General features: G+C 45.1%; 1 protein-coding gene across 1 annotated transcript in view; it reads right to left on the bottom strand.

Annotated features, from left to right (window-relative positions):
* Positions 1–1,408: 1,408 nt before the first annotated feature.
* The window catches only part of DOC2B (double C2 domain beta), a 151,990-nt gene continuing 139,666 nt past the window's right edge, over positions 1,409–13,732 (bottom strand). The window contains exons 7-9 of the mRNA XM_063296438.1: positions 5,453–5,534; positions 3,037–3,133; positions 1,409–1,640 (exon numbers count right to left, since the gene is read on the bottom strand). Of these exons, the coding sequence (XP_063152508.1) occupies positions 1,504–1,640; positions 3,037–3,133; positions 5,453–5,534 (316 nt within the window). The 3' untranslated portion in view covers positions 1,409–1,503. The remainder of the gene's footprint in view (positions 1,641–3,036; positions 3,134–5,452; positions 5,535–13,732) is intronic.

Here is a 13,732-nt window from a genome sequence, read left to right as displayed (position 1 = left end):
AGATGAAATTTCTGAGGAATAAAATCCATGCTAGGCAGGTTGTGCACATTGGTGGGGATTGCTCATGATTATCAGTAGCACTAATTCACTGCAAGCAACTTTTTGCACTTCTAACTTCCTCTCCTTCCCCTTTTATAGGACAGTAGGTGCAGATGTCTTGGAGAAGAGAAAATGAAAAATTAATGCCAAGAAGAAATTGACTGTCCTGATCCAGAGAATCTGAATTGTGCTATCAGCAGAAAATTTAGGGAGAAGCCCAAATGTGATTTTTTTTAGGCACATTCAATGTTTGGCCTGGCTAAACATCCAATGTTTGAGGGTCACTGAAGCTGCCCACCTTACCTGGCTCTGTAAAAACTTTTACTGAGTAACAGAAAGGCCTGCTCTAGACCTCCATTTAATAAAAGATGTGGGTGGTAGCACAGATGGAGGAAAAGTGCGCTGTTTGAAGTTAACCAACAAAGCCGGCTTAGGTTTTTAACAGTGTTTAGCTGCATACAGAGAACTAATGGGAGCAAAGGATAAGATATTCCTCTCATTCCTTCTTTTGAATCAATGGGGAATCTTGGATCAAGATTCTGAATCTTCTGAATTAATGGGATATTTTAAATCAATGGGAAATCCATCATTTAGGGCAGTGTTCCTCAACCTTGGCCACTTTAAGATTGTGGACTTCAACTCCCAGAATCCTGGGGAAAGCAAAGCTGGCTGGGGAATTCTGGGAGTTGAAGTCCACACATCTTAAAGTGGCCAAGGTTGAGAAACGCTGTTTTAGAGAGCCTCTTGCATTTTTTTAAATGAGAGCAAAAGCGGAAGAAACAGAAGCATTATTGGGGGTGATTAATTACACAAGCCCTTTGTTGTGTTGTACAGATTGTCAGGAAGGGCAGCTAAACCACTGGGGAGGCCAAAAGAAAAGCAAACTCTCAGGCACACCTGTGACCACACAGACCCACATGTATATGTGCATGCAAACACACACACCAACCAAGTACTAAAACCACTGGAAACTTCAAACCCAGGAAAAGACCCTGCCCCAAATCATCGGGCAATCAGAAATGGAATCCAGCGTGTCTTCTTGAGAGAGTCAATAAACCTGCTGAAATTTATTTAGAAGCCGGGCATTCGGCTGCCGCTCCGAGCCTTAAGTTCAGTAGATCAAATAAACCACAACTGTAATGCATGCAGGTCTACTTTTCCCCCAAACACACAGACAGACAAACACACGCACATCACACACACACACACACACACACCACCACCATGGCTTGCTGCAAGAGCGGTTTCAAGGCATCCCGGAAAAATCTCTCGGACTGGTTTGCCAAACCACCCAGAAGCAAAATTGCATCCCCTGAAAATTAGCAACGCCCGCCTCCCAAATAACCAGGCCCCTTTGTTCCTTCTGCCTCAGGAGCCCCTCGCTGAATAGCGTGTGCTAAAGTCCAAGGCCATCTGTTCCTCTGACGGTTGGTGTGGGATGTCCCAGGTCCCTGGCCCGAGCAGTCAGTCACTAAGCAGAGCTCCTGGCAGTTCATTTGTCAGAGTGTGCCACCGTTCGATTTTCTTATCCTTGTTTTTTAAGCAGTCAAACCAGTGCTTCAGCCGTTCCCCTTTGGCGTTGATTCCTAGGACAACGCCACCTGGATGCACAAACGGGAGGAACAGATGCGCGTCAGGTAACTGGGGTGATCGACACAGAGATCCACAATCTCATAGATTCACATACAGGTAGTCCTCAATTTACGACCATTCGCTTAGTGACCAGAGTTACGACGGCACTGAAAAAAGTGACTCGCAGTGGGTCCTCGCACTTATGACGTTGCAACGTCCCAGTGGTCACGTGATCAAAATTCGGGTGCTTGGCACCTGGTGTGCATTTACGTGGGTTGCCACATCCCACAGTCACCTGATTGCCATTTGCCAGCCAGCTTCCGAAAGCAAAATCAATGGGGAACCGCATGATTCACTTAATGAACGCCGCAAAAAAGTCATAAAATTGGGTGCGGTCACATGATGCCTCACTTAATGACTGCACTGCTTAATGATGAAGTTCCCTATTGTGGTCGTAAGTCAAGGACTACCTGTATGTACAAGAGCCGGCCTTTCCATTAGCTAGAGAGGCTCAGCTGCTTTAAGGAAGGCCACAAATCATTAGCTGTCCATGGATTAGAATTTGGAGCTAGCCTAAATCCAAGGAGCAGGATGAAGACCTCTCCTTCAATCTGTCTCAAAGTCTTTGAAGACTCTGTAGGTCTCGGGGCAGAAAGTTCAATTAAGCATCCCACGCCATGATTTCTTCAGTCTAAGTCCTACATCCACATGATAATTTTTCTCCATCGTTTACTTCAGCCCCTTGAAGTTAATGCCACAGGAAACAAGAATGTGTGCGGAAACCCCAAACACTGTAGGAACTCTTGAGGTGATCTTGGCACAGACCTTTCCAAAGATTATTTTACTGCCTGAATGCATCTATCACAGTGCTTCTCAATGTTGGCAACTTTAAGAGGTCTGGACTTCAACTCCCAGAATTCCCCAGCTAGCAAGTCAAGGTGGTGGCTATGGGTGTGCAATGGAAACCCCGCCCCTTTTTCACACTGACTGCATCTGCAGCGCACATTGAAAAGGGAGGCGGCTTCGATCACACAGTCACAGCTGCCATTTTTGACCCTTCCTTCCCCACGGACACCCCAAGCTACAGCCAGGACTTGGGGAAACCATGTGTGGTCCTGATGCCTCAGATTTTGCAGCTCTGACATAAATAAATCCATAGGTTTTTCTCCCTGACTTTACCAGTTTCATCCAAATCTGTATTTCAAAGTGTGACCCCCTAAAAATAATTCAGAAGGGAGGCCTAATTGGACCATAAATGCTGCTGGGTGGACTTATTGAAGAAGTGGGTTTGAAAGATGGCTGGGTTAGGGTTTGATGGTGACAGAATCAGAGCCGATGAGAATCTGTGCGATCCACTGCAGAGGAGAGCTGGGGCAGCTCAAGGTCCCAAGACACCACCAATCTCACTTGGGAGCCCATATTTACCAATAAAGTCGTTGGATTTGCCAATGTCATAATCCCAGACTGTAACCTCCAAGGTCTTCTTGGCCAAGTCCCCATGCTTTATCTCGTAGCAAAATTCCTGCAGAAAAAAAAGGAATTTAGGAGGCAGGAGGAAACTTCCATTCCATAATTAAGTAGCAGACCTACATTAGGGACAAACAAGCCTTCCAAGGTTTTTAAGCAATGAAGCGAACCTTGGCCGTCCACAATCATCGTGCCTTGCCTTTCTGCTATGCTGATTCAAAGGCTGAGAAAAATACATTTCATTTCAGCCTTTTTTCGATGTTTGGTACACCAAAAACACAGGATGGCTTTGGGGCCGAGTACAAGCATAGTAAATTCGAAGTTCCTCATAAATACACACACGCTAAATTTTTTGGAAAATCGTTTAGCAACACTTCAACACTCTGAAATTTTAACTTCCTTCCAGGAACTCACCATAGTAAGAATATTTTAACTAATTACAGGTAGTCCTTGCTTAACAACCACAATTAGGACAGGAATTTCAGTTGCTAAGCAAAGCAGTCATTAAGCAAATCCAAACTGCTTTTACAACCTTTATTTGCAGTGGTCATTAAGCGTAAAAAATCACATGACCATGGGATGCTGCGACAGTCATAAATGTGGACCGGTTGCCAAGCATCCAAACTGTGATTACATGACTGCAGGATGCTGAGACGGTTTTAAGTGTGAGGACCAGTCATAAGTCCGTTCTTCCAACACTGTTGTAAGTCCGAACCATCACTAAATGAATGGTTGTTAAGTGAGGACTACCTGTAGAGGTTATCAAGGGGTACGTCCAAAGCACTGTTAATAATGAAACTTGCAGTGGCATCTACTCTACTCTCGACAACATTTTTTTTAAACACGATCTGTGAAATCTAATCTGTTGCTCTTGAGATTTGTTTAAACTTTGCACAATTGTAGGCATTTTCGTAATAGCTCCCCAATTTGCCAATGTGATTGCATGCCATGCTGCCTCATATACACCATTTTCACAGGTTTCCATATAACACATTTTAATCATCCCTCCCAAGAATGTATGCCTTTTTTGCACATCCTTTTTTCTAACACATGCTATTTAAATTAGCAAGCGACATTCTAAAATTTGGAGGTCTGAATTCCAAAAATTAGCTTTGCTTCAGTTTGATTGCCTTGAAAACATGAAATGAGATTAATCTGCATTTAAATGTGAATGAAACAATTATTTTCCCTGGGTTTGAGGTTCATGGTGGTATAAATATTAGCAAGCAGGTTATTCCAGCCAGAGGTCTGATCTGTTTATTTGCAAAATTGATTTTTGGAAGGACTGAATCCAGATCTCAGTATCTGTGACTGGAATGTCGATTAGGAACCTTTAGCCACCGTGCCTGGCATTAAAAAGGACGGGGTGGCCAGGGAATAAACCCTTTTGAGTTGAAACGGGAAGTCACCCAATTTGCATTTGCACCTATTCATGTATGGGTTCACTGTGGTTTAGCAACATAGACTGGTTAAATTTAATCTGTAACTCAGGATTGAATGGTTGGGTTCTTGACGTTCTGTGGTTTTCTAGCAGACATTTCACAACCAGGCTAGGTAACTACATCAGTGTGAGGGGGAGAGAGAGTGGAATACGCTGGGCGTTTATATATAACAGCTTGCCCAGCCAGGCCTGGTTGGGATCTGGTTCCTTCCTTGATTGGGCTATCTTTTTCTTCCCTGATTGTGTATCTGGTGTTGTGCCCTACCGATCTGTCTGCTGGCTGCTAAACAATCAGCAAAGGAACACTGATGATGCTGCCTAGCCTGGTCATGAAACGTCTGCAAAAAACCACAACCAAGCTCAGAGGACATCAAGAACCTCATTTTAATCTTAGAGCATGGCCATCAAGGGGTCTACAAGATTAATGATCTCTGCCTTGGTGATCTTGGAAAATATTATCCTATGGGGTGGAACCACATCCAAAGCCGATAATGGCCAGGAGGGAATCTGGAAGAATCTTGAAACTTCTGGGTGGGGCTCATTTTATTTATTTTATTTTTATTTCTCAAATTTGTGCTACCGCCCATCTCCCCCCAAAGAGGGACTCTGAGCGGCTTATTTATTTATTTACTTATTTATCTATCAAATTTGTCACCGCCCATCTCCTCCCACCAGAGGGACCCTGGGTGGTTTACAACAAAATACTCAGTAAAACGCTAAGTATATAAAATACATTATAAAATTACATATTATTAATAATATAAATAAAAATAAAGTCCAGATGGCTGTATCTCATGGCGGAACGTGGCATGTACCAACCATTAAATATATTTGTTGCTGAATACTGGTCATCATTTAAAGATAGGGTTACGGTTGGATTCAGTTCATCCCAATGCACTCCCTCTTACACAGAATATAGCACAGCGGACGTACCTCATGGAATTCAGGGTTGAGAGTTTTCTTCTTCACTGCGGTCTTATGCTTAGATTTTTTGTCCTCGTCAGGTTTCAAGTAACTGCAAAGAAAACCATCCATATATGTTACCTGTCAGGGAGCTAGAGCCAGACATCCTGAAGAGTGAGGTTGAGTGGGCCTTAAGAAGCATTGCTAATAACAAGGCAGCAGGAGACGACGGCATCCCAGCTGAACTGTTCAAAATCTTGCAAGATGATGCTGTCAAGGTAATGCATGCTATATGCCAGCAAATTTGGAAAACACAGGAATGGCCATCAGACTGGAAAAAATCAACTTATATCCCCATACCAAAAAAGGGAAACACTAAAGAATGTTCAAACTATCGAACAGTGGCACTAATTTCACATGCCAGTAAGGTAATGCTCAAGATCCTGCAAGGGAGACTTCAGCAATTCATGGAGCGAGAATTGCCAGCTGTACAAGCTGGGTTTAGAAAAGGCAGAGGAACTAGGGACCAAATTGCCAATATCTGATGGATAATGGAAAAGGCCAGGGAGTTTCAGAAAAACATCTATTTCTGTTTTATTGACTATTCTAAAGCCTTTGACTGTGTGGACCATAACAAATTGTGGCAAGTTCTTAGTGGTATGGGGATACCAAGTCATCTTGTCTGCCTCCTGAGGAATCTGTATAACGACCAAGTAGCAACAGTAAGAACAGACCACGGAACAACAGACTGGTTTAAGATTGGGAAAGGAGTACGGCAGGGCTGTCTACTCTCACCCTACCTATTCAAGTTGTACGCAGAACACATCATGCGACAAGCTGGGCTTGAGGAATCCAAGGCTGGAGTTAAAATCTCTGGAAGAAACATTAACAATCTCAGATATGCAGATGATACCACTTTGATGGCTGAAAGTGAAGAGGAACTGAGGAGCCTTATGATGAAGGTGAAAGAAGAAAGTGCAAAAGCTGGCTTGCAGCTAAACCACAAAAAAACCAAGATTATGGCAACCAGCTTGATGGATAACTGGCAAATAGAGGGAGAAAATGTAGAAGCAGTGAAAGACTTTGTATTTCTAGGTGCGAAGATGACTGCGGATGCTGACTGCAGTCAGGAAATCAGAAGACGCTTAATCCTTGGGAGAAGAGCAATGACAAATCTCAATAAAATAGTCAAGAGCAGAGACATCACACTGACAACAAAGGTCCGCATAGTCAAAGCAATGGTATTCCCCATAGTGACATATGGCTGTGAGAGCTGGACCATAAGGAAGGCTGAGTGAAGGAAGATTGATGCTTTTGAACTGTGGTGTTGGAGGAAAATTCTGAGAGTGCCTTGGACTGCAAGAAGTTCAAACCAGTCCATCCTCCAGGAAATCAAGCCAGACTGCTCACTGGAGGGAATGGTATTAAAGGCAGAACTGAAATACTTTGGCCACATAATGAGAAGACAGGACACCCTGGAGAAGATGCTGATGGTAGGGAGAGTGGAAGGCAAAAGGAAGAGGGGCCGACCAAGGGCAAGATGGATGGATGACATTCTAGAGGTGACGGACTCGTCCCAGGGGGAGCTGGGGGTGGTGACGACCGGCAGGAAGCTCTGGCGTGGGCTGGTCCACCAAGTCACGAAGAGTCGGAAGCGACCAAACGAATAAACAACAACAACATATGTTACCTGAGTCATAATTCAAGTCTCAGATAACAACAACAATCTCATTTCATCAATGACCAAAAGTTGCATTCCTTAGAACAGAGCATATATGACGACGGTATCTTTCGCCACCCTAGATCCTTGGGAATGATCTGATAGCCAAAAGTACCAAATCCATTAGTGATTATGATCATGATAATGAAGTCTGAATAGAGGACATTGCAATACCTGGAAACAGCAGAAGAGAAGAGAAAGAACTGGAGAAAACCACAAAATACAAAGACCTGCAAATAGAAGTAGAACGACTGGGGCAAAAGAGAGCAAAGGTAGTACCAACAGTAATAGGCATCTTGGGTGCACTCCCAAAACATCTGGAGCACCCCTTGGACACCATCGGCATTGGCAAAATCACCACTGGTCAATTGCAAAAGGCAGCTTTGCTTGGAACAGCTGACATCCTGCGACGAAACCTTTAATATTATTAAACAACATCTGTCTATCCCAAGTCCTTGGGAAAGACTTGACAGGTGGACAAAACTGCCAAATCCAGTCTAAACATCTGGCCGACTGTGCGACCAACCATAAGATAGCTGCGTACTTTAACAAAGTAACTTGTATCCACTTGCTATACCCACATCCAACTATATTGTTCTATATGGTTCTTAATTAAGGGGACCTGATCCAGCATGGCTCTATTACCAATTATTCTGGTTTCAATAATTGATAATTTGCTACCTTTTCAATACATTCCACACTGTTCCATCTACTGCACTGAGTGAGGCTGACCACAAGATTTGGGTTGCTTCAAGGAAGGTGTTGTCTTATGAGAGGAGGACCAGAGTTAGTCCACACTTGCCCGATTCTGTTCATGTAGCTTTACAATAAAGTAGAATTAGCTCATCTGGTCATGTTTCCTGTCTGGTCCACCTGGGAAGGCTGACATCAATCTTGCAAGTTTGGGAGTACAAATCTCCCGCCATCTCTTTTACAGCCCGAGAAACTAGGGAGGGTCCCTTCTGAGCCTCTTGCCCTGCCCAGTATCCAGCTGCAGGCTCAGCTGTCTCTTATCTGACCATTCCTAGGCAGCATCTCTTCCCCCATCTCCCAAGGTCATTTCCACATACCATTGCACACAGGGACCCTGTCTGCTTGGAATCTCTGCAAGATGCAGTAGCCCTCATGGAAATAAAAGCAGTGCTTTGCAGCTTGAAAAGAACCCATTTAATTCTTTTAATTAAGATCATCTAAACATGGAACCAAGGCAGGGATCTTGGGGACATCCAAAGGAGCCCATTTCCAGGACTAATGATGCCCATAAAGTCAGAACTGGTGGTCCAGACTGGGCTGAGAGTGATCGGTGGCTATTTTTTTGTTGGCAGGCAATGCTTTTTGGAAGGGAAGACAAAGTTGGAAGAATCCACTTAAACTCATCTTCGCTTAAACCAGTTAAAAACAGCACAGTTGCCAACCTCATTACTGGAGAAAATAGGGCTCAGTTAACAAGGCAGGGAACTTTATGCTGGCATATTTTTTTTCTGCCAGATGGTGGGAAGGGTTCTAATGTGCCTCTGTCTGGTTGCATCTGCAGAATTATGGATTTAAATTGCAGGAAGGTATTCCAGTTGGCTTAGAAAAAAATCTTCCTAACAGGAAGAGCCGTTTGGCAGCGAAACCAATGATGCTGAAGGGCTGGGCTCCCCTTCGCTGGATGCATTTGCAGCGAGGATGGACAGCCATCTGTTGGGAATGCTGTATCGTGGATTTTAGCCTTGTGCAGGGGTTGGATTAGCTGACCTCAAGGTTTCTTGAGTCCTTTGAGAGTCGTTGAGAGTCAGGTGGCATACAAGTTTATTATTATTATTAATATTACAGGTAGGTTGCAATTAGTGCAAGTTCGAATAATGCGATATTAGATTTAGTGCAAATTGTAAATGGATAAACCACTGAGCTGCCGAGCTTGCCGATCGGAAGGTCGGAGGTTCGAATCCATGTGACGGGGTGAGCTCCTGTTGCTAGGCCCAGCTCCTGCCAACCTAGCAGTTCGAAAACATGCAAATGTGAGTAGATTAATAGGTACCGCTTCGGCGGGCAGGTAACAGCATTCCGTTAAGTCATGCCGGCCACATGACCACAGAGGAAGTGTCTACGGACAAACGTCGGCTCTTCGGCTTTGAAACGGAGATGAGCACCGCCCCCTAGAGTCGGACGCGACTGGACTTCATGTCAAGGGAAATCTTTATCTTTACCTTAAAATTCAGTTAATGCAAGGCTAGTGCACATGCAGTTGTGGCGAGCTCATGCAGGGCTGCTGTTGGGGTAGCTGCCCCAGCACTGCAGCCCAGCAGTGCAGGGTGAAGCGGCTATAACTTCGAGGACCGGGCCTAAGTACCATTTGTTCAGCGCCATCGTAACTTCAAATGGCAGCTGTACAAATGGTCGTTAAGCGAGGACTACCTGTAGGGTGAATTCGAATAATGTGACCATATAGAAGCTAGGATTCTGCAAGTCCTTGTCCTCCCTTTGACATGGATACCAGCTTGGTGACTTGGAGCCACCCTCTCTCAGCCTAACCAATCTCACAGGGTTGTTGTTGGGGGAAAAATAGGAGGAGGGAGCCTATCACATCACCTTGGGTTGTATAAATCAAGGCAGGATGTAAGTTGTATAAATAAAGTCAGATAAAGCAAGGAAGGCCTTTAGAGTGAACAGAAAGCCAGATTTCTCTAGTGAAATAAAAATGGCCTGGGCTCAAGCCCCTCTTATCTGGCCATTGCTTGTAGTGGCTCTTCCTCCTTTCCTTCAAGGCCATTCCCTCTGCCTTCTACAACCACCCACCCTATCGAAATTTTGGTTGGCAACCCATCCCCACAGCCCACCTTTCAGAAGCAAATACGCCATGCTGTTTTGAGCGTTACAAATCACATAAGAAAAAAAATTCATCCTGTATAGAATTGCAGATAAACCCATCTGCGGATAAGCCAACTCCTGAAATTTCAACCGAAAACCCCCATAAGACGACTTGAATTTTTATCCGCAGTGACATTCAGGAAACTGCAAACAGTCATGTCATTTATTATGATGTAACAATAAGAATAATTAATAATAATAATTAATAATGAAACTGCACGGCTTTAAGGCTGTGATGGACTTTAAAAAATCTGAGCTGTGGCCTGCAGGTAAGCCAAACCCAATTCTGGGGGTGTATTTTGGAACCTAAAATTCTTGACTTATCCCCAAGTCTATACAGTACAATGCCCGGCTCTCATCACCGTCTTCAGCCACATATTTTTGGCATACATCTGCTCTTTAGAGATAGTAGTGTCAGCTCAGCTCTCCAACCTGCCTTGCAGGACCACAAGTGGCAAATTACACACCGCTGCCTCTGAATTTATTTTCTGGTCTGTACATCTTTTCTGGAGTTGCTCGAACTTTAGAGATGGCAACAGACGGGAGTATTTGCGAGAAGGAGAAAGCTGCAAACAACAGAGAGGGCTTGGAAGGGCTGAGGCACAGAGGGGGCATTTTGATGGGAGGTGGGGAATCCTGGATGCCCGCTATGTATGGTCAAAAAAGTCAAAATGGTGGCCACAACGATGCAATCAAAGCACCGCCTTTTTTTTTTTTAATGGGAACTGGCTGTTTGACCAAATCTTTGGGAGATGGAATAAGAGTCAGCGATGCTTGTCTGCAGTGAAAGGGATCTGGAGCATCTTAACTGAAGGGGAAGTATCTGGATTCTGACTTACAGCAGCCTCCCTTGGGCTCTGTCTTGCCCAATTATCTTTTTAATGGGAGATGCCTCCCTGAATTGAATCCGAGACCAGCTGCGTGTGGAAAAACAGGTGGCTGCCCACCACTGTGCAACGCTTCACACACACCCCTCTCCAGGAAGTTGCGATGGTTAGCAAAGCGTGATTTAAGCCCTGGAAAAGAAGAATGTTAAACTGACCTGCTATCAGGCTTTCAAGATTCTGTTATTCTAGCCTACATCGATAAAAGTATTTTTTGGAGAGTCTGTTTCCTTAAGAGGCAGCTGAGCCCGCAGCAGGAACGTGGGGGTAGCAAACCTCTCAGAAGGGGCCCTCCCTAGTTTCTTGGGCTGTCAAGGTGAGTGGGGAGAGATGTCCTTTCAGACTTGCAAGATTCAGTTAATGTAACCTTACAATAAAGTACACTTAGTTCATCTGGGCATGTTTCCTGTCTGGACTACCTTGCAAGGCTGACACCTGGTCAGACCACACCTGGAATACTGTGTCCTGTTGTGGTTGCCACAATGCAAGAAAGATGCTGAGGAACTGGAAGGAGGGCAGAGAAGAGCAACAAAGATGGGGAAGGGCTTGAAGAACGGTTAAAGGAACTGTGGACGTTTAGCCGTCATAGACACTATTCTCTGTTGTGTCTGAGGGTAAGACAAGAATCAGTGGATCAAAGGTTTATACAGAGAGATCCTAACCTGAAATAAGGAGCATTTCCTGACCGTCAGAGCTATTAAGCAGCGGAATACCCTTGGAATCATGGAGGCTCCATCAATTGAGATTTTCAAGCAAGGTTGGACTGCTGTTTGCCTGGGATGGTCAGAGGACTGAACAAGAAATCCTCCAAGGCCCTTACAACCATGGGATTCTAGGATTTCCTTTTAGAGAAAAGATAGAAGCAGGCACAGTGGGAGTCCTGGGAGCTGAAGGTCAGCCCTGGCTAAATGACATCACCCAGGCTGAGTTAGTCACACCTAATCCAGAAAATAGAATTGATAAAGTACAGGTAGTCCTCGCTTAACAACCATTTGCTTAGCGATGGTTTGGATTTATGACAGTGCTGAAAAAACCAACTTGTGACCGGTCCTCGCACTTATGACCGTCACAGTGTCCCAGCATCGCCATTTTTGACCTTCCCAGCTGGCTTCTGGCAAGCAAAATCAATGGGGAACCATGTGATTTGCTTAACAACCACATGGCTCGCTTAACAACTGTGATTCAGCTAACAGCCGCCACAAAAAGGTCGTAAAATTGGGTTGGCTTTGCTTAATGACTGCTTCATTTAGCAACCAAAATGCCCAGTTGTGGTTGTTAAACAAGGACTACCTGTATATGATGGGTTCCAATTTGCATCAACCAAATGGGCCATGGAAGAGACAGCAGGGACACAACGAAAAGTCAGGGAAGGAAGGAAACAGACCAGAGTACATTCTTCCTAGCAGGCAGGACCCAGATATACAGGAAACCGCACTAGATAAACAATCACAGAAGAAACCATACCCTCACCAAGGAACCATCAAGGAAGAAATCACACCCCAACCAAGACTGGGAGGACGAACTACTCTCCATAAATAACCAGCACACTCCACCCTCCCCTGCACTGATGAAGTTACCTAGCCTGGTCATGAAACGTCTGCAGGAAACCACCAAGTTCAGACAACATCAAGAACCCAACAAAGCAGGAGCTGCTCCTCTTCCCTCATTCCTTCTGCTCTGGCTGGTTTCATATTCAAGTTGGAGAACTTGGCGTGGGGAATCTAACCACCCTGTGAGGCCCAAATGCAATTCCACAGCGGCCCACAGCCTCAGCCTCAGCCTCAGCCCAAAGAAACACGTTCTGATCTTCTCCCTGGCCTCTCTGGGGCCTTCTTCCACAAAGGAATGTTGCTGTTTACCACCTGAATGGTAGGAACCTTTGTTAGCCCCAGATCTGCAGCAAGGGGAGATGCCAGCCTTCCCAGGTGGACCAGACAGGGAACATGCCCAGATGAGCTAATTCTACTTTATTGTAAGGCTACATTGACAGAATCTGGCAAGTTTGAAAGTACAAATCTCCCGCTGTCTCTCTTACAGTTTGAGAATTTAGGGAGAGTCCCTTCTGAGCCTCTTTCTCCGTCCATTATGCAGCTGTGGGCTATGCCTCCTCTTATCCGACCAAGATCCCTTGGCAGCATCTCTTCGCCCCATCTCCCAAGGTGTCTCTCACATACCATTACAGGAGATGAATAGCTGCTTGGTTTTCTTGGGAAATAGAAAGCTGGCACTGCTTTTCTTGAAGCTAGCCCCTTTTTGGGACCGTGACAAAACTTTCCACCCCCGTTTTGTGTGCAGCAAACAACCAGCATGATCCAACATTCTTGGCTACTTGCTCCCAATCTGCTTTCTCCGCATTCTCTCCAGCACTTTTTCCTTTGTGAGAGGCACGCTCATCTCCCACACCTCCTCTTTCCCCTCTTTCAATTGTCTCCTCCAAAACTCACTCACGGCAGGCGCTGCAGGGAATCAAAGCTGTTGGAAAACAGAAACCCCAAGGGGACCACAATGGGTGAGGGGGAGGATATAGCCCTTCTCGACTGACGGAGAAGCAGTGGTACAGATCCTACAGTTGCAAAAGGAGGGGGGGGGGCGCTGTTTTGTCCACCACTGAAAAGAAAATGTGGAGGACCAAAATATAAAACAAAGCAGAGCCCCCACCCTACTTGGAGAGCTTCCAAGAAGCCCAACACCGGGTGGTCGACCTGGCTCGGTGGGCCACATCTTGATCAAGTTCAGCAAAGCTATTTATCGAAATGTGTTCATTTATTTATTCATTAGACGTATCTCTGTGCTCCTGCAGTCAGAAGGACTCTTGGCAGCTTCCACAGGAAAACAGAAAGGTACGACAAAACA

Source organism: Candoia aspera, chromosome 1, assembly GCF_035149785.1.
Source record: "Candoia aspera isolate rCanAsp1 chromosome 1, rCanAsp1.hap2, whole genome shotgun sequence".
Lineage (NCBI taxonomy): Eukaryota > Metazoa > Chordata > Lepidosauria > Squamata > Boidae > Candoia > Candoia aspera.
This window is presented reverse-complemented; position numbering and strand designations above follow the sequence as displayed.